The 26859-nt window shown below is 38.0% G+C and overlaps 1 protein-coding gene across 8 annotated transcripts in view; it reads right to left on the bottom strand.

Annotated features, from left to right (window-relative positions):
- Nucleotides 1-341: 341 nt before the first annotated feature.
- Nucleotides 342-26859, bottom strand: part of LOC141401731 (protein rhomboid-like) — a 181267-nt gene continuing 154749 nt past the window's right edge. For all 8 annotated transcript variants that reach the window (XM_073982127.1, XM_073982126.1, XM_073982122.1 and 5 more), the window contains 3 exons: nucleotides 16010-16823; nucleotides 1012-1429; nucleotides 342-939 (listed from right to left, as the gene is read on the bottom strand). In XM_073982127.1, the coding sequence (XP_073838228.1) occupies nucleotides 626-939; nucleotides 1012-1429; nucleotides 16010-16423 (1146 nt within the window). In that variant the 5' untranslated portion in view covers nucleotides 16424-16823 and the 3' untranslated portion in view covers nucleotides 342-625. The remainder of the gene's footprint in view (nucleotides 940-1011; nucleotides 1430-16009; nucleotides 16824-26859) is intronic.

The following is a 26859-nucleotide window of genomic DNA, read 5'->3' on the forward strand; positions in this document are numbered from 1 at the left end:
TCTAAATTCAGTAAAAATTCAGTTTGATTTTGTACATTAAGAATGTGTATAATGCACGAATTAATTTGAATTAAGGCAGTTAATACAAATTAACGCTGCCGTCAGTCCAGGGTATTAGGCACATTAGGATACATTTTTTTAAGTCTTACATTCTTGATATCATTCCTTCTAAAGTGCTTAAACGCCACAACATGGTACGTCAACACCTAATATGTTTATTCACTAGGAAAGCAACTTTGAGGCATTTTGATACATTTTTTTCTGCGTTGATTGCCATTTTTTTGAAAATTCTTTCCATATACCGCTGCATGAACTTCATCTGTATGTATTTTCATTTGCAATTTTTAAATCTTAATTTTCTACAATTTATTTACGTACTTAAAACTAATTGCATATATCAAGTTTACTTTTTGGGATGTGCTTTAAATGTTAGTAATATTCATTTTATTTATTGTTTTCTGTTATTAGTTTTTTCAGTCTTTGGCTTGACCACAACAACATTTGCCAGTCAAAACTTCCAAAATGAAGTTATGGTATTTGATTCTTTTTTTGCAAAGTTATAGTTAATGCGAGTATTTGGTTGAGTACAAAAAAGAGTTGTCGGATCAACGACATCAAATCAAATTTAAGAGATGCCCAAATCGTGCAGCAAATGTTGTTTGATAACTTCACCTTCCTCTTCGAGTTTTTGAGCAGTAATCGTATTGACGAGATTAAATGCAATGGCAAACAGAACGAATGACCCATAGACGCCAAAAGCCAAGTAGCGGATTAAATTCGTTTGGGTTTTGTGTTCAAAATTGATTAATACCAGGAGACCAATTGAGAAGCCGGCCAGAGATCCAGTCAAATGGGCTATGTATGACACCGATGGTATGAGATTCATACCATCCTCTGTCAGATATTTACTATAGAATGCATAGCCGGTGTCGCAAAAAACTGAAAAGTAAAAGACAAACAACTATTTTGACAACCATTTTCTTTCCCCTTAGTTCAATGTTCAATTCTTACCAAATATTAATACTGCCATTAGTTGAGAGGCGCCATACCGCATTTGGGCAAAATTAATCATGACATTTGCCAGTTGAGCAGCCAGCAAAGCGTAAACACCGCCACTTGCTCCCACCAAATACACCTCGGAATCAATGACACTGGTACCCAGTGAACCGGCTAGAACACCGGCCATATAAATGACAGCAATACGTGCGGAGCCATGTACCATCTCGAGCGGCAGACCATAGAGCAGTTGAACAATGACATTGAAAGCCAAATGAAAGCCATTTGCATGCAGTGTCATGTATGTGAAAAAACGCCATATCTCTAGACGACGATCGGGACGATAAATCAGTAGCGATTCACTTGGAATACTGGTGCTAATCAGTTCGTTGTGCGGCTTTACGGTTACGTAATCGTAAATAAAAACTCCAATCTGTAAAAAAAAAACAAAACAAGACTAGTTTCATTTCATTTCTTAATGCGATCAATCAAAATGTTTGCGTCTATAACTCTTAGAAGTTGATTAAAAATTCAATCACGCACCAATTGCTATAGTTGATGCTATCGATAAAGCTAAATATTTCATGTTACAATTGCTGTTTAGGAGCCAATTACAAACATCAGGGAGCTGATGTAAACAACAATTAAATAAAATACTTACATATGTACATGTTAATATGTATTTAAGAATCTACATGAAAAGGAATCTCATGAAGTGTTTGAATAAATATGTACTTCTCACCGTCTAGTATATTAATTTGAAATTAAATTTATTCTTATTTTATTACATTATATGAAGTATATGCTAGAATGCTAGAATGTTTTTCAAATACTGCGGTATGAACAGAGACATAAAACTAAAAAAGGTATCAAACAAGTATTAAAAGAATCAGTCAACTTTGACGACAGCTAAACAACCTCAGCCTATGGCTGAAGAAAAAAAGGAACAAACTAGAAGGTATCAGTCAGCTGTGCGGACGGAGAAATACCCTCAGACCAAAAAAAGGAAGCAAACACAATAATTATGCCGCACAATGGTTCAGAAATCGATTTTCCTGGCCAAAACTCCAATTTTTAGTCGTCACCGATTGTTAATTTCGGATAGCATTCATATTGAAACTAAGGAAACCAAAAAAAAGGTTAAACTCTTCTTTGGAAGCTTATCTATTTGAGCGAGCAATTGACACTTGGCTATAAAAAGTTTCTTGTTGAAAAACAAGAAACAAGGGAATTAATAAAGATCTGTGGAGTGATCTGAAACTATAGTCTTCCCTGCCATACCCGCCTTTTAATAAAATATTAAAAAAACGGCTATGGGATTAAGCCTGACTATTTTGAAAAGCAAAATTGTTTGAAATAGATATACATATATCGATGTAGATTTTCAGATTTTCGTTTTTTACTTTTTGGTTTTTTATTCCAAATGATCTTCGAACAGACCCTCAACTGCACTTAAACACATATGTTGTACTTTTGTGGGGAGGTATCCTGAGAACAGGATCAATATGGGCCATTTGAGAAGTTAAACTAAAGTTGAACAAAATATTAAGAGATCCAAAGTTTGGTCCAAATTGTTTGCCCCCGTTCAAGAGATATCGTGTATACAATTTTAGTGACACTTTGTTTCTAAATATTTGGGGGGAAGTACCTGTAGTTGAGGACCGATATTGGCCATCTTCGAACTGAACATAAGTTTGGACAAAATAAGACGAAGGCTAAAGTTTGGACCAAATCTGTTGATCAGTTCGAAAAATATTAGGAGATCAAAAGTTTAGACCAGATTGATTGCTCCGTTCAAGAGACATCGTGTATACCACTTTAGTGGCATTTTTAAATATTGGGGGAAGGTACCGGAAGTTGTGGACCAGTATTGCCCATCTTCGAACTGAACCTAGGTTTGGACAAAATATGAAAATCGGTTGATCAGTTCGAAAATTATCGTGCTCTCCAGGTACTACATGTGAAACTTTTTTACACCTTTCGGGCTGTTTTATCAAGAAGTGTGGACATGCCCTTGAAAAAACTTTTACCGTCGAAATGGTGGCAGCGAATGCAAGTTGCTTCAACAAAAATCAAAGTAATTCGAGACTAGGTCTTAAAGTCAACTTATGGTATATATTGTGTGGGAGGTACCCGAAGGGATACGGCTAATCTTCGAACTTAAACTAATTTTGGACAAAATATTACGAAGGACGATTTTGTACGGAATCTGCAGATCCCTTTGATAGTGGTCTTGCGCTCCAATCACTACACACGGTCTCATAGGTTTTTTTTTTGCAATTTTCAGGCTATTATCTCAGGAAGTATGGACTTGCCCCTGTTGAAACTTGTACCGTCGTAAGGTGGGCAGTGAATTTAAGTTGTTACAACAAAAATCAAAGCGATTCGAGAGCAGGCCCTAAACTGAACATTTCAGAAATTTTGTATGAGAGGTACCCGAAGAAGTGGATCGATTGAGTCAATCAACTCCAAATTGTCTGAAACGGATCTCGTCCAAACATATTTGGGGTCTAAAACCATAATTTCGATGAGGCACATTATTGGACGTATCACAGTGTATATACCCTCGTTAGCCTAACGGCTGAGTGTATGAAAATAAACCGTGTCCCTAATTATTCCACTGACAGGCCCAATAAACAAAGTTTACACCTAAAATAAAACAAGTAAAAATTTGTCTAAAGGCTGAGGGTGTAGCTTTTAGGCTAAAATGTGCTTCATCGAAATAACGGCTTAAGACCCAAAGTATGTTTGGATGAAATCTGTTGCAGACAATTTGGAGTCGATTAAATCATGTCTGTCAAAAGGCATTTCGCACTGCGGAGGGTTAAGTTGAATTGTAGAGTGCGTGATGGGCAGCCCCATCGACTATTCATACTTGCTTCCTGAATTTTGAAACTTTTAAATATGATATTTTATCTGTACAGCTTTTTCTGCTATTAGTTTGGATAGTATTGTTTCCCATTTCTTATTCTACGCACAACAATCATACTCGAATACCAAATCCAATACAGATGCACACAACATTGTCCATGTTAGTTGAGTGTCCCTTTCCTCGTATAAAATGAACAAACTTTCGACATTTCACACTTATGGTCATTAATCACTTCATAGAATTCCAAAAAGATTATTATCCTGGATTAACAATAAAAAAAGTGGAGTAAAACCATTAAGGGAAACTTGGAGTTCTAAACAAACTCTTACATTTTCAGACCCCAAATTTCGCTCACATTTCTATTCACAACATAAAATCCAACCAGTTATACATACATATGTATGTAAACATACATTCCAAAAAATGTCCACAGGGAAATATGTACCATAAAACATGAAGTGTTATCAGAATTTTTTTTCGAGTATCCTTATGCTTTACTCCATTACAAATGGGCCTATTGCATATGTATGGAAGTGCTTGTGTGTATGTTTTTAATACATTTGCCAACAAATAGAATATAAATATTTTAAGACGAGACTCAGTGTCAGACAATAAAAATGGCGTAGTATTTCTTTAACAGCTTTTTGTTTGGAGTAACAATAATTGCGTTATACGACATTGTTGTTATGCCTTCCTCTGGTATTCTGGGAATTTTATGGAAGTTGTAAAAAATCGCAATTATACAATTTCACCGTAAACTTTACATTGACAAAGAATATGAAAATATAAATATGTACATACATATGAGAAAATCCCATATATTTTACATTTTCTCTTTTCGATTCGAAATTTTCGAGTTGAAGGACAGAATCATAGGAATTGAACTCATACACTACAAATTTCAAGAAATTAGCAGCTATGTTTCAGTTAAAAAAAGTTTTTGTTTTTGTAACGTAAGACGTTGATAAATACGAAGGATCAAACATGATCACCACAACACGGAAACGTCCAGGACCTCTTTAATCTCAAGAGGGAACACTCCTCAATATTGAGGCAACTGAGGAGCAATAAAGGTTGTGATTCGGCCTTCTGCCACTAGTTTCTGAGTTTGGAATAATCAGAGAGTCCATACTGGCTATACCGGCAAAATTCTTTTTCCCCAGAAATTCTGTAAATAAAACAAATATGAACGACATTAAGTTCGACCCGGCCGAAAATTGTATACCCTCCACCATGACCTGTACTTACTTACTTACTTAGCTGGCCCATTACAGAACAACTAAGAAGAGATCTCCATTCCTCTCTGTTGCTTTGCACTCTGGAATACCGCGCCTTTTCATCTCATCATCCACTTTTTTGCGCCATCTATTCCAATTCTGCGTGCACCGCCATGTGGCATGTATTCATACGCCTTTTTAGCGGGTTCATCATCGCTCATTCTTATGATATGGCCTAGCCAACGCAATCGCTGCATCTCGATACGTTTAACTATATTGATGTCGTTGTATAGCAGATACAGCTCGTGGTTCATGCGACGTCGATATTCACCGTCAACGCAGATTGGTCCGTAGATCTTTCGAAGAATTTTTCTCTCAAACACACCAAGCACTGTCATGTCTGCTTGCGCAAGTACCCAGGCTTCGGAGCCATACATCAGCACGGGTAGTATCAGTGTTTTGTAGAGCGTTATTTTTGTTTGACGAGATGTGGCTTTGTTTTTAAACTGCTTACTTAAACCAAAGAAGCATCTGTTGGCCAATACAATTCTTCTTTTTATTTCACAACTGATGTCGTTTGTTGTGTTTACGGAGGTGCCGAGGTAGACGAAGTCTCAATATTATAGGAACCAACATCCACAGTCGGTCCGAGCTCAATGGACGCATTGCGCGTCGACACCATCAACTTGGTCTTCTCACCGTTTACCGCCAGACCCACTTTAGCAGATTCTCCTTCGACCTTTATAAAGGTATCAGTTACTTCTTTTACTGATCGGCCCATGATGTCTATATCATCAGCATAAGCAAGTAACATGTGACTATTGGTGTAGATTGTGCCACTTCTTTTGACGTTTGCCTCTCGTATAACCTTTTCTAGCAGGATGTTGAAGAGGTCACACGAAAGGCTGTCTCCTTGTCTGAAACCTCTTTTGGTACCAAACTCTTCGGAGAGGTTCTTTCCTATTTTAACTGAGGACCTCGTGTCAGTTAAAGTCATTTTACGAAGCCGGATAAGCTTTGTGGGAATACCAAATTCAGACATGGCTTGGAATACCTTTGAACGCAGCGGGCTGTCGAAGGCTGCTTTATAATCGACAAAAAGGTGGTAGGAGTCGATCTGCATCTCTTGGGTCTTCTCCAGGATTTGCCGCAGGGTAAATATCTGGTCAATGGTGGACGGGGCACAGGATACTCAGGTTCCAATCGTCGGGTACTCGTTCTTCCTGCCAGATGGTGCTATCTAGCTGATGAATACACCTTATCAGCGTGTCGCCTCCGGTTTTGAACAGCTCGGCTGGTAAGCCATCGACCCCTGCTGACTTATTATTCTTCAGCCGATTTATTGCTATCTTTACCTCATCTTGGCTGGGCGGTATACATTCAATACCATCTTCTGGGATTGGGACTGTGGTATCTTCGTCGTCTTCGCTGCTATTGGATACCAACAGATTTGAAAAATGTTCTTTCCATATCCTGAGTACACGATCTGTATCAGTTACCAAATTACCTTGCTGGTCTCTACAGGAGGATGTGCCTGTACCAAAGCCATCAGTTTGATGCTTGACTCTTTGGTAGAATTTTCGGACTTCATTCTGGCTCCTATGCATCTCGATTTTTTCACACTCCCGCTTTTCCATCTCTCTCTTTTTCCTGCGGAAAAGACGTTTCTCCTCTCTCCTTTTCTCCCTGTATCTAACTCGTGCGCTACGCGTTGCTACGGATTGTAAAGTAGCCTTATATGCCGCATTTTTCTCTTCGGTGGCAGCACGACACTCCTCATCATACCACGGATTCCTTGGTGGAGACCTCCACCCAAGTATGGATTTTGCGGCTGTTTGCATGGAGTGGGCAATGCTTTGCCATTGCGCTGATATGTTATCGGGATGAGGAGTGCTTTGATTAAGCAATTGGGCTAGTTGAGTGGAATATGCCGTGGCTATCTGTTGTGATTGCAGCTTACCGATGTCTAACTTTCGTGTTGTGTCTGTTCGTACTTTGTTTGCTACGTTTAAGCGGGTGCGTACCTTTGCTGCAACAAGGTAGTGGTCCGAATCAATGTTTGCGCCTCGGAACGATCGTACATCCAACACGCTCGATGAATGTCTTCCATCTATCACAACATGATCAATTTGGTTTCTTGTTTTCTGATCTGGAGACAGCCAGGTGCCCTTATGAATATCGAGATGATTAAATCTGGTACTGCTAACTACCATGTTTTTTGCAGCTGCAAAGTCTATCATCCTCATACCATTGTCAGATGTTTCACTGTGGAGACTGAATTTCCCGACTGTTGGGCCAAAGATATTCTCCTTTCCAATTTTGGCATTAAAATCGCCTAGAATGATTTTAATGTCATGGGCAGGGCAACGGTCATATGTTTCTTCTAAGCGCTCGTAAAATATATCTTTGGTCTGTTCGTCCTTTTCTTCAGTGAGAGCATGAGCGCAAATAAAGCTGATGTTGAAGAATTTAGCTTTTATTCGAATTGCAGCAAGTCTTTCATTCACTGGGGTGAAGCCAGATATCAGATGTTTTAGTCTCCGACTAAAACAGAATCCACAAACAAACTCATGCTTTACGTCATGGCAGCTATAATACAGTGCGTCACCTTTAGGTGTTGTTGTGACGCCTTTCCCAATCCATCGTATTTCCTGTATGGCAGTAATATCGGTATTTTCACGTACGTCTGCAATGCGAAGACTGCACCTTCTCTATAAAGAGTGCGAACATTCCAGGTGCAGATTCGCAGATCATGGTCCTTAAAACGTTTGCGGGGTTCGTCAACTTTAGAGGGGTTTGTTTTTCTTTTCTTTCGTTTTTTCATAGTAGGCAGTTTTTTCTAAGGGAGGGTTACTAACCCGACGCCCAAACCCAAGTTTTTAACGTTCTTATGGGTGAACGCGCGGCACATGTTAGCTCACTACCTTTAACAGGTGAGGTCAGTGTCCACTTGGGATGAAAGAGGGACCAAGATAAATCCTGGGCTTTGCCATGTTAAAACCGGTCAGGACCGTTGCTTGGTATCTTCCATCCCCTACGTCACCCAATGACCTGTATTGAAGTGAATAGGAACAACTAGTATCCTTTCGTTTATGAAAGTACTAAGTATAAAACCGGAACATATATGGATAGTTTTTTGCGAGTAAGTTTTCTATCTTCTGGGAACACAAAATTCCAATTAACAATCAGTTTGGTAGAAAAATGGCACTAAGATGTTCAAAAAAACTTAAATGGGGACACACTTATATGAGGGCTATACAGCGTTGCCGATAGTTTTTGTTCGGAAATCGTCAAAAAAGTCGTCAAATCGTCAACAAACTTTTTGAAATCGTCAATATTTTCCAAAACTAGGTTTGGTTACCGTTAATGCTATTTGTTCGCTGATAGTTTTGTCAATGAAACTGACAACCTAAGATATACAAACCACAGCAATAAATCTAACCCAATCTCAATTAAATACCGCTATGGGATATTGGAAAATCGGGATGTACGAATACCGAAAATTGGGAGGTACGATTCTATGGGGGCTACATGAAGACGTGGATCTGTACTGATAATTCTCTCCTGGAATATTTTATGCACCCATGAATACCAAATTTCAGTTATTTCGGTGGTATATTGAGGCCACAACCTTCAAAATACGGAAAATCGGAGCTACTGTTTGTTCTATGGGGATATATGGGAATTTTATATCCCAACGAAGACTTAATAAAAAATTTCAGTCATTTCGGTGGGATATTGAACCTCAACCTTCAAAATACCGAAAGTCGGGAGGTACCTTCTATGGGGGCTATATGAAGACCTCGACCGATATAGCTCATTTCCAATACGAAACATCCTAGGTGCAATAGAATTACAAATCTATATCTTAAAAATTGCAAGCTGTATCTTGATTTCAACAGACACACGAACGGACGAATTTATGCTGGTCAAGAATATATTTACTTTGTAGACTTCCCGACGAATATTTCGATGTGTTATAAACGGAATATTAAATATAATTATACCCTCCATATTATGGCGGAGAGTATAATAAAGTTTTGACCCTTACTTGTTTTTGTGAATGTTGTTGGTTGAATATCTCATATATTTTTGTTATTCACGAAGTACGAGAGCGTATACGTTACGTGGCGAGAACAATACACTGGAGTTGTGTCTTTGCTTATGCCACAACCTACAAATACCACTACAAACAAACGAGCTATTGCTTATAATCAAACTTTATTTCCTACCACAAAAGCTGGCGTGAGATTGTCTGTGGCTACGTCTGTCATCAATAACAGGAATGTATGTAGGGTTGGTAGTAAAAAAAGCTGAGTAAGAGGCCAGTCATCCAGCCAGCCAGCCAACAGACATTGTGGATTGAGGACATGTCTGACATAAGGAGACTAACGTGAGACATTAGGATTGAACTATTTCAACCCCAACTACCAGTTCAATGTGTTGGGGTTTAGCTTTCAAGCATTAATTTTATGTTGCAACTTGCCGACTGGCTGTCTGCAAATATGTCCTATACACTCTGGTCTCTTCCGCTTTCCCCCTTTGGATATTGCCAGGGTATTAATTTAAACTTACGTACCTAGTTATGTATGTATGTAAGTAAATCTTTTTGTGGAGTTGACCCCTGTCTGGAATATGTTTTATACATATTTGAGTTCATACACATGCCACCCGGAGTAACTGGAGAACTTACATGCCAAAGCATATGAACTTATTGTAAGTCATGAGTGTATGAGTGCCAAGACATATGGCTTGGCATGTCTAATTTCAAATCGCCTTTTCCTAAGTACTCTGTGTTCGCTTTATTGAAATATGAGTTGGCATTTTACGGGTTCCGCTTTCACCTTTTCTTTTTCAAATAGGTACGCCATAAACAACGATTAAAATAGTTCGGAGGTTTTTGTACGAATAACATGGACTTTACGTAATTTTAGGGCAAAAACATCAACATACAAACTTCTTATTTGGCACTGTCCGCTCGCTCTATGCACCCTTAAAGCAAATGTGTTGTCAATGGTAACAAATGTCGAAACGAAACAGCAATCAAATATTTTGGGATTAAATATGTATATTTATATTAAATATATAAATACATGCGTTTGTAGGTTGCGGAGTATGGAGTATGGCTAGCTGTGCAGTAAAATTTTCAAAGTCCCAGCATAGAAAAACTTAAAGAATACTGACAGCAAGTTCTGAAACTGATTATAGCTTACATGCAACAAAGGACAAAGTTCGGCTGCGGGTTTGTATGACTAGCAACAAATTCAAAATAATACATGCCCTAGCCATGACATTACAATTATCAGACAATACTACATGGCGACAAAAAGATGAAAGTTGGTCCCACCAGATTTAAATACCGCGATACAAGACCACATCTATGGAAGGCATTCATTGAGCGTGGTGGACGTAAGATCGATTCAAACATCGAGTCGGGTCACTACCTTCAATCAAAATATAAAAAACAATCCTCGAACATTTCTTTAACTGCATTCTTTGAACTTTCGTGAGGGAGCTACCGGAAGAAGTTGTCTGATACTACGAACTTGATCTATCTTTGAGAAAAATATTTCGATGTGCAAATGTTAGACACATCACAGTCAGCCCTTTTGATAGTTATTGTGCAGCTTTATTTGGTTTCCATAGGATTTTTAAAGCTTTTGGAACTGTATGTCACGAAACATGGACTTGTCTAATAAATACAATAAGCAAAGCTTCGGTCAATCGGATAGTAATAACGTAAAAGTATAGACCTGTACCTAAGTAATAGGGGCTGCTAAGGCAACCTGCTCCAAAAATTTAAAACGATCTCTGACTTGACCTTACTAAAATATTTAAAATGTTTGTGGGAGGTACCCGATAGTGGAGACCGATGTAGGTCATATTCCAACCCGTTGCATGTCTTGAAGAAATGTTAAGATATGCACCAAATCGGTTTTTCCTCTTCTAGAGTTTGCGCACAATTTTAGTGAACAGGTTTGAACTTATGTTGGGGCGTACTCGAAGAAGTTGACAGATCAAGCTTCTCTTGGAAGTGGAGGTTGGGTAAAATCGGTAGATCCGTTCGAGAATTATTGTTCAAAAGATGGGCGGAAAGGGCCAAATCGACTAGAAATTATCTTAAACGGTTTTCGTCCGAACAACACATTATTTCGATGAGCCACATTTGTTAGTAGATTATAAACCCTTTTTATACGAAAGGATGTGGGAATAAACAAGAATATCCTTGAATGAAGCAAAAGAAGCCTTTAAAAGTCAACGCTTAAAGCGTCAAGGGATTTCAAACTATTTGTCCATTATCCATGCTTCACCTCCCGTCAGACGCTTAAGCGTCAAACAAATCAGACAAATTTCATCTGATAACATCGAACCTCAAGTTTGTGAAGAAGTTCGAGAGCTACTATCCTTACATAGCTAAGAGGAAACTTCCTATCAGCGAAGTTCTCACTTCAAGAAGAGAAGGAACCCTTGTCAAGGTCCCTAAAGAGGCGACGACTCTTGTTCAAACAAGTCTAAGCCCTCGACCTCGACGGCTAAGTCACAGTCTTTTAAAAACGCATAGAAGTAAAAGACTCTAACCAAATTTTTCAAGAAGATTCACCTCAATCAGGGTGATGGAGGTGAGATAGTTCAAGCCACGGAGCAATGATGAGTTTATGACACGGGGCCACCGTGGTGCAATGGTTAGCACGTCCGCCTTGCACTCAGAAGGTCTGCGGTTCGAATCCCAGGCCAAGCAACATCAAATTTTCAACGGTGGCTAAATTCCCCCTCAGTAATGCTGGCGACATTTCCTGAGTATTTAAGCCATGAAAAACTTCTCTACAAGTGGTGTCGTAAGACACGCCGTTCGGACTCGGCAATAAAAAGTAGGTCCCATATCATTGAGCCAATATGAATCGGCGTGCACTCATTGATATGAGAGAAGTCTCCCTTGTCCCATCTGGGATGTTTGTGGAACAATTATTATGTCAATCATTGCAAATGAAGCTAGTCCTTGGCGGAGAATCCAACATCACAACAAGTTTTTATAAAGAGAATAAGGTTATCTGAGAAACAGCAACTCCAGAAGAAGTTGACGCTTTCACTGCCGGAATCGGTCGTATGCCAACGGCGACGAAGAACGTTGGGGTAAGGATCACTACTGGAGAGACAAACATTTCTTCAGTCAGTCCATCTTCGCAGAAACATGAAACCACACCTCCTAAGTAAGTTAACAATGCGACGGATAGTCCCGAATGAGCACAGGATGAAAATCGTGGACCTACACCGACAAATTTCATATGGAAAATTGTATACCCCAAATGAAGACTAAACACAGAAATTCAGTCAAGTGGGTAGAATATTGACGTAACAACCTTCAAAATACCGAAAGTCGGGAGGTACGGTTCAAGGAGTGAACCTATATGAAGGCGTAGACCTATACCGACAAAATTAAAGGGTAAAGTTGAATACCCCCAAAGAACACTAAATACCAAATTCCAGCCACTTCGATCTATTATTGTGGCCATAACATTAAAAATACCGAAATTCGGGAGGTACCGTTCTATGGGACAAATTTCTGGGCACATTTTTATACCAACAACAAAGACTAAGACAAAATTTCAGCCATTGCGGAGTAATATTGAGGCCACCACCTTCAAAATACCGAAATTCGGGAGGTACCTTTCTATGGGGGCTATATGTAGACGACAATTTTCATACGGAAAGTTTTATACCCCAAATGAAGACTAAATACCAACTAGAACCTTAAAAATACCGAAAATCGGGTGGTACCTTTATATGGGGGCTATATCAAAACGTGGACCGATATAGCCCATTTGCAATACCAAACATCCTAGGAGTAATAGAATCTTCTATATCAAATAAGAAAGCTCTACCTTAAAAATTGCGAGCTGCATCTTGATTTCAAAAGACGGACGGACGGACAGACGGAGATGATTATATCTATTTAGAATTTTACCCTGATCAAGAATATATATACTTTATAGGGTCTCCGATGAATATTTCGATGTGTTACAAAGGGAATGTCAAATTTATACCCTCCATATTATGGTACCACCTAAGCTACCACCTACGGGGCTATATCAGAGTGTCGACCTATCTTTACAATTTTTCGTGGAGATGTTTTATAACTGCAGGGAACTCCAAAAGTCAAATTACGGGTAGTTCCGTCAAACTATGTAACTAAGACACTCAAAATTGCGAAAATTGGGAGGTACCGTTATATGGGAGCTATACCAAAACGCGGACCTATATTATCGGTTTTTTGTGGAGAAGTTTCGTCACCACTGAGAACCTCAAATGTCAAATTACAACGAGTTCGGTTAAAAATTGTAGCTGAAATCCTCTAAATACCGAAAATAGGGAGGTACCGTTATATGGGGGCTGTACGAAAACATGTACCTATGCTCATAATCTTCAGTACGCTTTGTCCCCTTTAGTACGAATTTCCGAAACCTCCTCAATCCTACACTCCCACAGTAATCTTAATTCCAAATTTCAGGATTCGAGCTCTATCCGTACCATTTAGTACTTTTCGTACCAATAAGTACGAATTTCCAATATATCCTCAATCCTACACACCCACAGTAATCTTAATTCCAAATTTTATGATTGGAGCTCTATCCGTTCACCAATATTCAAATTGTACCAAATGTAGTGCCATTTAGTACTTTCCCTATCCATTAGTACGAATTTCCATAACTACCTCAATCCTACACCCCAATATCAATCTTAATTCAAAATTTCTGGATTCAAGTTCATCCAAATCCAAGTTGTACTAAATTTAGTTCCATTTAGTACTTTTCGTACACATAAGTACGACTGTCCAAAGCCAACTCCATATCAGAATCCTACACTAAAACAGCAATCTTTATTCCAAATTTCAGGTTTCCAGCTCTAAATATCAAGATTCTATCTATATCCGTTAAAAATACACAATTGATACAAAATTTAGTAACTTTTAGTACTTTTCGTACACTTGTAGTTCGAATTTCCAAAAACCCTTTGGTATATCTTTCTAACTCACAATTAGTGACCCTCTTTCCAAATTTTAGAATTCTAGCTCTTCCCGGGATCATATTTAGTACCTTTTAGTACTTTTAGTGCCCTTCCAGTTCGAATTTCCAAAAACCCAGCCTTATCTCACCCCTACATACCAAAAGCCCCCAAAGAACGGTACCTACCGATATTCGGTATTTTGAAAGTTGCAGCCTCAATATCCCACCGAAATGATTGAAAATTGGCCTTTAGTGTTCGTTGGGGGTATAAAACAATCCACCTGAAATTTGTTGGCATAGGTCCACGTCTTCATATAGCCGCCATAGAATGATACCTCCCGATTTTCGGTATTTTGAAGGTTGTGGCCAAAATATCCCACCGAAAAGACTGAAATTTTACATTTTATCTTCGTTGTAAGTATAAAACATTTCACCTGAAATTTGTCGGTATAGGTCCACGTCTTCATTAAGCCCCCATAGAACGGTACTTTCGGATTTCTGGTATTTTGAAGGTTGTGTCCTCAATATCCCTCCGACATGGCTGAAATTTGGTATTAAGTATTCCTTGGGGGTAAAAAACTTTACACCTAATTCATATTCATTCATATGGCCCTCATAGAATGATACATCCCGATTTTCGGTATTTTGAAAGCTTTGGCTGTGGTTATACATTTCTCTAATTTATTGACTTGTCTGAAGAAAATTTTAAACAGAAAATGTGTACACATAACCATTTTTGTACCTATTATTGAAATATTTGTTGCATAAGAAAATATTTTTGCATATGCAAAATTTATGTATTTTGCATAATTTTGCATATGTCATATGTTTCGATTGCAATGTAATCAGAAGTCAAAAATATGCCCATTCCCAAAATTTGACATGAATCGGACCAAAAATAGGGGTTGCCTAAAATTCCGCTGTCTAACTCTCATGCATCAACACGCATAACAAAAATAAACCAAATTTGTTCTCCGATACAGAAATTAAAACCCGAGCACTCATTTTTCGTTCGTACTTTATTAACGTCGGCACATCAACAATTACACATTTACAATTTGTCCACTATGTACGAGCGCTTATTTATAATGAATATTGCCAACGCAGCACAAGAGAGAATAGAAAAAATCCCTTCAGAGAGAGAGAGAGAGAGAGAAAAGTTCGTAAAACTAACCGGACAAAGTTCGGACCGAAGTCGGTCAGACGCGTCGGAAAAAACTTCCGACTTTGAGCAGACGTGTCGGACGTCCGACGTTGTGTTTGCTGGGTAGTAACTCATTTTCCACACAGTTGCAGTTGACCAATCCAACTAAAACTTTGAACACTTTCAGAATTTAATGGCAATATATGAATATGAAACCAAAACCTCCCCACATCCGATTTCAGATATTTTGAGGATTTTATCTTGATTTTTAGCCCGAAATGGCTGTAACTTGGCAATTGGAGCTCCCAATGGTACAGAAATTTCCCCGCCAAAAATTGTGGACATAATTCCAGGTTTTGTTATAGCCCCTATATAACGGTACCACACGATTTCAGGCATTTTAAAGATTTTATCTACATTTTCGGTCTTAATTGGCTGTAATTTGGTTATGACTAAAAATTTAAAATAAAAAATACTTAAAAAATGTGTTACCGGCTTTTTTTATAAATGCATTAAAAACTAGAAATTAATTTTTCATGATGGAGTCTCTCAAATAAAACGCTTGCATTTAAATTAAAAATGGTGACAATATTATATGGCAAGCGTTTTAGTTGAGAGATTCCATAATAAAAAATATTTTTTAGTTTTTAATGCATTTATAAATAATACACTGTAACTTAATATTTTTAATTATTTTTATTACGCATTCTGAAGCAATGTTTTGGGAAATATACACTTGATTTCGAGTGTGATATAATTGATTGAAAAAACTACTTACTTCCAGGAGTGATATGAGTACAATAAATATTGGCGGAGGCCACCAGCGTTTTTCATCAGCTGAAAATTTTTCATCTGACTTTCCATGATGGTTGTTTTTCCGCGCCATCGAATTTGGCAAAAATGTAAATCTCATTGGCAATTCATAGCAATGAACGGTGTGTATACAATATAGTCCCTGAGAGTTGAATTCATCATCCGCCCTACTGCAATGACATCCAACATTTAGAACTACGGTATCGGCAGCAACATTTGAAGACGCTGCTCTATTTGATTGTGGCGTTGATTTATTCAGTGTCCGCGTAAATTGGGTTGCCTGCTCATGTGGAATGTTGACGCGTGTTGCTGATGTCTGCAATTCGTTTGGCTTCGACTTGACACCTAGCATATCCGGTTGTTTTCCAGGGGATATCATATCGTTGCAAATCCCTCATTTAATCTTTACACCAACACGCCGCCGGAGACACACAAAGTGATTTTCTGACAAGAAGGACGATGTACATGTTCTTCTGAACAACTCTTTCGGTTTTGTTTTGGTGCGGTTGATGTTTAGTGGCGATGCTAATTTTAAATCGAAAAATTAAAAAAACAACCAATTTCATTTAGTTGGGGGCTCTTTAAGGCATTCGTTTGTGTTCCATTGTGACAGTGACACTGTTCCAATGTCTGTCTGCGTCTGCCTTGGGTGTGCAGCCGTCGTTGTTGATTTGGCGGCGCTATAAAATGCCACTGTGTCACGTTGAAATGTTGTCGTATGTCACCTCCGCTACATGTAGATGTGTAAACTCAACCCCGTTGGCAACATCTCATTTACGCTAGAAATAGAATAGAAAGAGAAGGTAAAACAAAAATATAAAAACAGTTTTGATAAAATTACAACTTATTTAAGAATCAAGAGAGTAGTACCTAGATATAGAAATGTGTTGTTGGCAAAAACCGAATATCCGAATAAATGTAAAACGACAGTTTTCTAATATTATTAAATGTTCTTTCAGGAACCTGCAAGAGTCTACAAATTTTTACTACGATACAATTTTTCCTTTATGATATCAAAAAAATAGTAGATTATTGCACTTCTAGAACAGACTATAAAAAACAAAGTCTCGTTCTTTGATGTAATAAAAAACTTCGTTAACATAGAATCGTCTTATATGCTAATTTTTGCTAACCTGTAACAAGTTGAGTGTGGTCCTACGCCTGTGTTCACAGTCACTTGTGTCAGAGTTTCCTATCCTGAAACTTACCAGAACTACGTTTAAACCGTAAATGGCTCATAAATGTTTAACGGATAGTGGTAGGACGAAAATGAGACTAATTGCGAGCTGAAACTGTGCCAATAGCGGAAAGCATTAACCTCAGTCAAATTTTCACGATAATGTCGAAGACATTTGTAACTAACCACATTAATAGTTCCCGAAGTCTGGTTAAAATCAAATTCTTTACCCTGCAGGTATTTTCACTTGCATTAATCACGGTTAAATCAGACTCAAAAATAGAACAAGTCTTTTTTACAGTAGACCCGTTAACAACCCTCGACAAAAACAAGCAAAAAGACATCTTTATTGATTAGTTTGAAAGGATGTGTTGTATGAAGTAGCCTAGATTTAGACCAAAAGCTCCGCAGCATTATTTTTCATTACACCAGGTATCCGAATAATCGGGTTTGTCGTTTGAGTACCCTAGGTCCACATGTCAGTCAACAAATTGTCGTTGCAGTAATTGGCTCAAGGTTAATTTAAATAACGAAAACAATTGCCCACATGTGTACAATGTCGCACCTTGCCTCAGCGGGGACTGACACTTTGTTCACAGCACTAATAGGCCATTTCCTTTGCAAACAAATTTCTTCAACGTTGCAGTTATGAAAGTTAAATTTATAGACTGCATGCACTTTAAATTTGTTGAAATTATTAGACAAAAGTAGAAACAAAATTAAATGACGTACCGCCGCTATTCTAGCAAGCATGCAATTTTATTCTTGCCAAGGAATATATCATGAATGTCGCCATAACGTCGACAGACGACGACCGGCATTGCCAGACACTGAAGTTGAGAAGTTTTAGTTTTTTTATCAATGACACTGAGTGCACAGGATTTGATTAGTGTACATGTGTATGTAGGTATGTGTGTGTTGACTCATGTACAAATAGACTTGTCTGGGGAATGAATGAATGGATAAGTATTCCCATAACACAAAAAAGAAAGCAAAGGCTGTTAGCAGCATCCGGGAAACTCTAATGCACTCCTTTCGTTCAGGGATAAAAATTACTTTGGGGTTAGTTTTTCCCCAAAGGAATTTTTAATTCTATTAAAATAAGTGAAAATATACTGAAAATAACGTTTAGAATTGGATATTGATATTCAGGTAGTACGGATAATTGATTTAGTTAAAATATAACATAATATTTGGAGGTCTTATATTATACGTCATGAAGAAAACCTCGTTCTGTGACAATGAATGATGCGTGTTGTCATTCTGATTTAAAAATAAAATGAAATAATCAGTGTGACTTTAAGCTCTTGCATTCCTATAGAAACTTCGAAGAAATGGAAACAATGACAAACATTGTCATTTCAATAAATAATCTTCTCTATTCTATAAAACTCAAATGACGTTCGTACGTGAATCAAAAACTTGACGAATTTACAACCTATTTGTTTCACGTTTGTATTAATTTGTTTGAATTTATCCAAGGAAGGTTCCAACATATTTTATATTTTGGATATCGCGGAAAATCTGCGAAAATTTGCAAAAATATATTTTGAAGAAATTTAATGGTTTTCTCACATTTCGTTGGAGGCTTTTGTTGTCGACTTATTTATCTCCAAACAAGTAAGCCAAGGCTATAGTCGGACGGGGCCGACCATGTGATACCCTACACCTTTACCTCTGGGAATTAGCTTTTCACAAATCACAATTTCCTTATGGAACAAATAAACTTATTGTAAGAAATAACTTTGTGGATTCTGGTACCGTATCACACCAAGCTCCAATAATAATGATTTTGCCTGGCTGGGGAATCATTTTGCAAAAAGGCGGCGAAGCGACCCATGCAACGTATGTATAAAAATCCAATTGGACAATTAAAACGTTAGTGCAGAATGTAATTTGCAATAATGCAAAAACTGGGAATAGGAAAATGTGGTTCTCTACACAAAAGTAGGCCCGTTATCTAGCAGTCTCGTTATTGCAATTTGCATCAGAAGGAAAGGTCAGTAGTTCTTTTCGGTATATGTCCTCCAGGAAATAAAATATAGACCTAAAATATTTTGTTTTATTTTTCATACAAATGTAATGGTTCATTTCTCCCTCTAAATAATATCAGATCATCATCCAAAATTATAGGCATGTTCTCCTACCTAAACTCTTACCTCGTGCAAAATGTCGTGATTATTGAGCTATAATTGCGAACTCTAGTGTGTTTATGATAACACTACAAACAAATAACTGGGTATATTATGCTGTAATGCTATGTTTACATTTACGAAATCCACTCGATTTCATCTGTCAGATTCATAGGTTAAACGGCAAATGAAATCCAATGGATTTCAGATGAGATTTCATTTGACGTTTGAGCTATGGAATTGACAGATGAAATCGAGTGGATTTCGTAAATGTAAACTTAGCATAATTGTGTTATCTTATCATGTACGCCAACACAATTGAAATCAATAGAAAGGTCAAGCGTTCCTATTTCAAGTATAATAGACTTGGAACTCTTACTTGCTATATAAGCTGTATATTAAAAATTTTCACACAAAAGTTGTGGTCCATTTAACCATAAAAATATTTTCTGATCGCCATCTCACATTGCAAGCTTCGTCTTTGTCATATACTCTTACTTTATTTAAAATTTCGAGGCGATCGGACTATTATTGCGACCTACAGATCAGCTACAAAATCGGATAAAAATTATGTTTTTGGTCCATTTCACCCGCTAAATATTTCACGATCATCACCAATTAAAATAATGATCTATTCTGATGTGAAACCGACCTCCATACCAAATTTCGTGACGATCGGTCCATAATTGCGGCCTGGAGTTTGATTACAATTTATAATGGACAGACGGACACACATCTCAAAATCGCTTTATCTCTGGTTCTCCGACGAATATCTCGCGGTGTTACATGAATTTTTACCAAAAAAAAAAAAAAAACTTATAATACCCTTTCCACATAGTGGTGTAGGGTATAAAAATCAACAAACTATCGAAATTATGGAGGTATTGTTCTGGGGGCACATCTAAATTCAGAACCTTCAAAATACCGAAAATATGGTATTATTCTATGAAGTCTATTTTAAAACATGGATCGATAAAATACATCTTCAATAACAAAAGTAATTCTTCTTTATCTGCCAATCCGTATTCGGATGTTCCCGTTCATTAAATTACAATTTTGTGTTACTATAATTAACTTACCTAATTGTTTAAAATATTGCAGAATTAAATGATATTTTTATTCAGTTATCGAAAGGCTTCGGTTTCTGGCGGCTTTCAAAGGACTCAGTTTTTCATGCATTCCCGTCCAAAGTCTTAGGTATTATATAATTTTCATTGAAAACTCTACAAACATGTTTGAGGAATTTGTCAAATATTCAACAATTTTAGGCTGGGGCGATTTGAAAACCATATGTCTACGATGAAAATCCTGCCTCCCGATTTTGACTCGAAGTTTTTTATTGACGTTTTTTGGATATTTTGGCATATAACAGCCAAACCATTGAGATTTGCGATCCAACGCAAAGACCAAACTTGTAGCCAACACAATAATTAAGAACTCTTTAGTGCATCGCAAAAGTATTGGAAATCTCCTTCAGGCAGTTTTGGCCTTGGGAATGTGCACATTTTTCGGAAAATATCGATAAATGACACTTTGCCACAAAAGTTGACCAGAAAAATATTCAAGCGTTCTGTTACAAAATTCTATCGTGTTGGGATCCATGGACAACGAAAATACCTTTGGTTCGCTTGGGTCACTTAGTTTTATTATCTTATTACAGTAAAAATAGTGAAAATCTGTGTTTCTTACATTTTCAAATTTAAACGGACATATCTTCTTTTTTCACAACGGATTTCTATTGAATCCGTTTGTGCTCGCTTGGTTCTGGGATCGTTCATTACAACAATACCGGATATGTCATTATATGAATAGGATCGGTATTCTTAAATGTAGAACTTTGATTTCTGGATTTTGCAACAGCATGAGTTAAAGCATTATTTATCACATTCCATCTAAAAACATACTCCTACGAAACGGCTTGACCGAATTTTATGAAATTTTGTATGTAGAGTCTGTAGGTCTGATCCGTTTTTTGAAAATATATCTGAATTTAGAAGTGGGACTACAAAAACGGTACTACATTAATTTCAATACTTGGATTGACTCATATAGGTATTTTTTATGAATTAGAGAGAGATTTTTTCGAATTTACAATATGAATGAATTATTAAGATTTCCTATCTAACAAGAAAAAAATTATCAGTCGGCTTTGCCGACAGAGATATACCCTCAGCCAATTTGAATTGATACTTTCATCTACGGACAGATCGGCACAATTGTTGAACTTTTGTGGGGGAGGTACCATAAGAAGAAGATCGATATCGGCCATTTTAGAAGTTAAACTAAATTTGGACAAAATATTAGGAGATCCAACGTTTGGACAAATTTGGTTGCCCCGTTCAAGGGATACCGTGCATAGCATTTTAATGGTTTTTTTCTAAATATTGGAGGGAAGTACAGGAAGTTGTTGCCAATCTTCGAACTGAAACTAATTTTGTACAGTTTTTGGGCTGAAAAAGCATTTACCGTCATAATTGAGGCATCGAATGCAAGTTGCATAAACAAAAATCAAAGTGATTCGAGAGCAGGTCTTTAGGTGAACTTATCCGAAATTTTGTGTGGGAGATACCAAATGAGTGAACAAATATTGTCCATATTCACACCTGATATACATATGGTAGGATTATGTAAATTAGGATTTGTAAAGTAGGGACCAAATCGGTCACTCCCTTCAATAGTTATCGTGCGCACAATTTTGCCGAACATTTTTGAGCTTTTGTGGGGGAGGTACCTGAAGGAGTGAATTTATATTATGACTTTTCAAGAAATATGCATAATTGTGGTCAATTCAGATATAAAATTCTATAGAAAAATTAAACAAACAACAGCAGGAATTATTAATACTTGCATTTTTTAGGTAAGAGTTGTATACTGAAAATGTCGGCCGAGAGACAGAGAACACAAAACAACTAGCTAATAAAATAAATAAAAGTCATTAATTGGGACTAAGACTAGATCCTCTGCAATAATTATAATATTTGACTAATAACAGTAATCGATTTTGCATTGGTTTGTAGTGCTATGAGGTTTAAAACGTTCGTAACGCAACGAAATTCAGAGAAGTGCAAGAAAATGCCCCCGATTGTTTTTGAAATTAGTCGTATTGTGACTATTTATTAATTATTATTGTACAAATTGTACAACTATAGCATCATTCTTTTTATACCCCCACCATATTATTAAATTTGTCATTCCGTTTTTAACACATCGAAATGCAAAGTATATAAGTTCTTGATCAGGTTAAAATTCTAAGTCGATATAACCACGTCCGTCTGTACGTCCGTCTGATGAAATCAAGATACAGCTCGCAGTTTTGAAGATATAGCTTTGTAATTAGGTATAGAAGTTTCTACTACTTCAAGGATGTTTGGTATTGAAAATGGTCTACATCAGCCCACGTTTTGATATAGCTCCCATAGAACGGTACCACCCGATTTTCGGTATTTTGAAGGTTGTAGCCACAATACCCCATAGAAATGGCTGAAATTTGGTATTTCGACTACATTAGAGGTAAAAACCTTTCCGATTGAAATTCGTTGATATAGGTACACATTTCGATATACATAGCCTTCATAGATCGGTACCTCCCGATTTTCGTAATTCTGATGGTTATGACTTCAATATCCCACCGAAATGATTGAAAATTTTTATTTAGTCTTCCATGGAGTTATAAAATATTCCAGAAGAGAATTATCAGTTTAGGTCCAGGTCTTCCTATTTCCCCATCAAAGCGTACCTCTTGATTTTCGGATTTATGAAGTTCTTAGGCACATTACTTACTTATTTAGCTGGCCCATTACAGAATATTTGTTCCATAGGCCGAACTAAGAAAAGATCTCCAATTCTCTCTATTTGTTGCTTCGCATTCTGGAATACCGCGCTTTTTGATCTCATCATCCACTTGTTTGCGCCATCTATTCCTTGGCCTGCCAATTCTGCGTGCACCGCCAAGCGGTCCGTGTTTATACGCCTTTTTAGCGGGTTCATCATCGCTCATTCTTATGATATGGCCTAGCCAACGCAATCGCTGGATCTCGATACGTTTAACAATATTGATGTCGTTGTATAGCAGATACAGCTCGTGGTTCATGCGAGGTCGATATTCACCGTCAACGCAGATTGGTCCGTAGATCTTTCGAAGAATTTTTCTCTCAAACACACCAAGCACTGCCATGTCTGCTTGTACAAGTACCCAGGCTTCGGAGCCATACATCAGCACGGGTAGTATCAGTGTTTTGTAGAGCGTTATTTTTGTTTGACGAGATGTGGCTTTGTTTTTAAACTGCTTACTTAAACCAAAGTAGCATCTGTTGGCCAATACAATTCTTCTTCTTATTTCACAACTGATGTTGTTTGTTGTGTTTATGGCAGTGCCGAGGTAGACGAAGTCTTTAACTACCTCAAAATTATAGGTACCAACTTCTACGGTTGGTCCGAGCTGTATGAACGCTTTGCGCGTCGACACCATCAATTTGGGCTTTTTGCCGTTTACCGCCAGACCCACTTTCGCAGATTCTGCTTTGACCTTCCTAAAGGTATCAATTACTTCCTTTACTGATCGTCCCATGATGTCTATATCATCAGCATAAGCAAGTAGCATGTGACTATTGGTGTAGATTGTGCCACTTCTTTTGACGTTTGCCTCTCGTATAACCTTTTCCAGCAGGATGTTAAAGAGATCACACGAAAGGTTGTATCCTTGTCTGAAACCTCTTTTGGTACCAAAATCTTTGGAGAGGTTCTTTCATATTTTAACTAAGGACCTCGTGTCCGTTAAAGTCATTTTGCAAAGCCGGATGAGCTTTGCGGGGATACCAAATTCAGACATGGCGTGGAATAACTTTGAACGCAGCGGGCTGTCGAAGGCTGCTTTATAATCGACAAAAAGGTGGTAGGTGTCGATCTGCATCTCTTGGGTCTTCTCCAGGATTTGCCGCAGGGTAAATATCTGGTCAACGGTGGACTTGCCAGGTCTAAAGCCGCATTGGTGTGGTCCAATTATCTCGTTGACCATAGGCTTTAGTCGTTCGCACAATATCCCTGACACGATCTTCTGGCAATAGGGAGTAGACTTATGCCCCTATAGTTAGAGCATACAGTCTTATCTCCCTTCTTGTGGACGGGGCACAGGATGCTCAGGTTCCAATCGTCGGGTACTCGTTCTTCTTGCCAGATGGTGCTAACTAGCTGATGAATACACCTTATCAGCGTGTCGCCTCCGGTTTTGAACAGCTCGGCTGGTAGGCCATCGGCTCCTGCTGCCTTATTATTCTTCAGCCGATTTATTGCTGTGTTTACCTCATCTTGGCTGGGCGGTATACATTCAATACCATCTTCTGGGATTGGGACTGTGGTATCTTCGTCGTCTTCGTTGCTATTGGATACCAACAGGTTTGAAAAATGGTATCTGTATCAGTTACCAAATTACCTTGCTGGTCTCTACAGGAGGGTGTGCCTGTACCAAAGCCATCAGTTTGATGCTTGAATCTTTGGTAGAATTTTCGGACTTCATTCTGGCTCCTGTACATCTCGATTTTTTCGCACTCCCGCTTTTCCATCTCTCTCTTTTTCCTGCGGAAAAGACTTTTCTCCTCTCACCTTTTCTCCCTGTATCTCTATCGTGCGCTACGCGTTGCTACAGATTGTAAAGTAGCCCTATATGCCGCATTTTTCTCTTCGGTGGCAGCACGACACTCCTGATCATACCATGGATTCCTTGGTGGAGGTCTCTGGTCTCTGGTATCCAAGTATATGCGGCTGTTTGCATGGAGTGGGCAATGATTTGCCATTGCGCTGATATGTTATCGGGATGAGGAGTGCTTTGATTAAGTAATTGGGCTAGTTGAGTGGACTATGCTGTGGCTATCTGTTGTGATTGCAGCTTACCGATGTCTAACTTTCGTGTTGTGTCTGTTCGTACTTTGTGTGCTACGTTTAAGCGGGTGCGTACCTTTGCTGCAACAAGGTAGTGGTCCGAATCAATGTTTGCGCCTCGGAACGATCGTACATCCAACACGATCGATGAATGTCCTCCATCTATCACAACATGACCAATTTGATTTATTGTTTTCTGATCTGGAGACAGGCAGGTGCCCTTATGAATATCGAGATGATTAAATCTGGTACTGCTAACTACCATGTTTTTTGCAGCTGCAAAGTCTACCAGCCTCATACCATTGTCAGATGTTTCACTGTGGAGACTGAATTTCCTGACTGTTGGGCCAAAGATATTCTCCTTTCCAATTTTGGCATTAAAATCACCTAGAATGATTTTAATGTCATGGGCAGGGCAACGGTCATATGTTTCTTCTAAGCGCTCGTAAAATATATCTTTGGTCTGTTCGTCCTTTTCTTCAGTGAGAGCATGAACGCAAATAAATCTGATGTTAAAGAATTTAGCTTTTATTCGAATTGCAGCAAGTCCTTCATTCACTATGGTGAAACTGGATACCAGATTTCCTGTATGGCAGTAACATCGGCCTTGTACTTTTCAAGTACGTCTGCCAATGCGAATACTGCACCTTCTCTATAAAGAGTGCGAACATTCCATGTGCAGATTCGCAGATCATGGTCCTTAAAACGTTTGCGGGGTTCGTCAACTTTAGAGGGGTTTGTTTTTCTTTTCTTTCGTTTTTTCATAGTAGGCTGTTTTTTCTAGGGGAGGGTTACTAACCCGACGCCCAAACCCAAGTTTTTAACGTTCTTATGGGAGAACGCGGGTGTTAAAGGCAGTTCCTCAGGTGACACCACGGGGAGGTCAGAGTCCACTTGAGATGAAAGAGGGACCAAGATAAATCCTGGGATTTTCCATGTTAAAACCGGTCAGGACCGTTCCTTGGTATCTTCCATCCCCTAGGCACATAGTCTTACCGAAATATCGGAAATTTGGTATTTAGTCTTCTTTCCGCCAGAAATTTGTCGGTATAGACTCTATATCTATACTATAGATCGATGTTGTGATATAGCCCACATAGAACAGTAACTTCCGAATTTCGTTATTTTGAGGCTTAGCCACATTGTTTTACCGAAATTGCTGAAAATTGGTATTTACAGGGTGTTTTTGTAAAAATGCTTGCCTGTCACACGAACCGTTCGTACTAAAACGTATACGTTCAAAATTTGGTTCTTATAAAATTTTACGAACGATTCGTTTTTGTCTGAGAGCTTTCGTCTATTTCATAAAAGCTTTTATATTTCAGGGTTTCCATTATACTTATTTTGTGAATTTTGCACAGGCATCTGCACGTAAAATGTGTTACTTGATGGCAACCCCGATAAACAGATGAAAAACAAAAAATAAGAAAAAAATGTAATCAAATGTGTTCAAAAATAAATGTGATAATATGAAGAAACGGATGTACATATACGCGTGTGCTTCTATGGAAATAAATAAAATTGCATTCCCTTCCAGTTCTCGTGTGTTTTGTGTCATTTATTACTCAAATTATTTAATTTTCATTCAAAACGATGGGTCTTTTCCATTCGTTTATTTTTGACGTATTCGTG

This window comes from Musca autumnalis, unplaced genomic scaffold (assembly GCF_047663935.1).
Source record: "Musca autumnalis isolate F117 unplaced genomic scaffold, ASM4766393v1 scaffold_4, whole genome shotgun sequence".
Lineage (NCBI taxonomy): Eukaryota > Metazoa > Arthropoda > Insecta > Diptera > Muscidae > Musca > Musca autumnalis.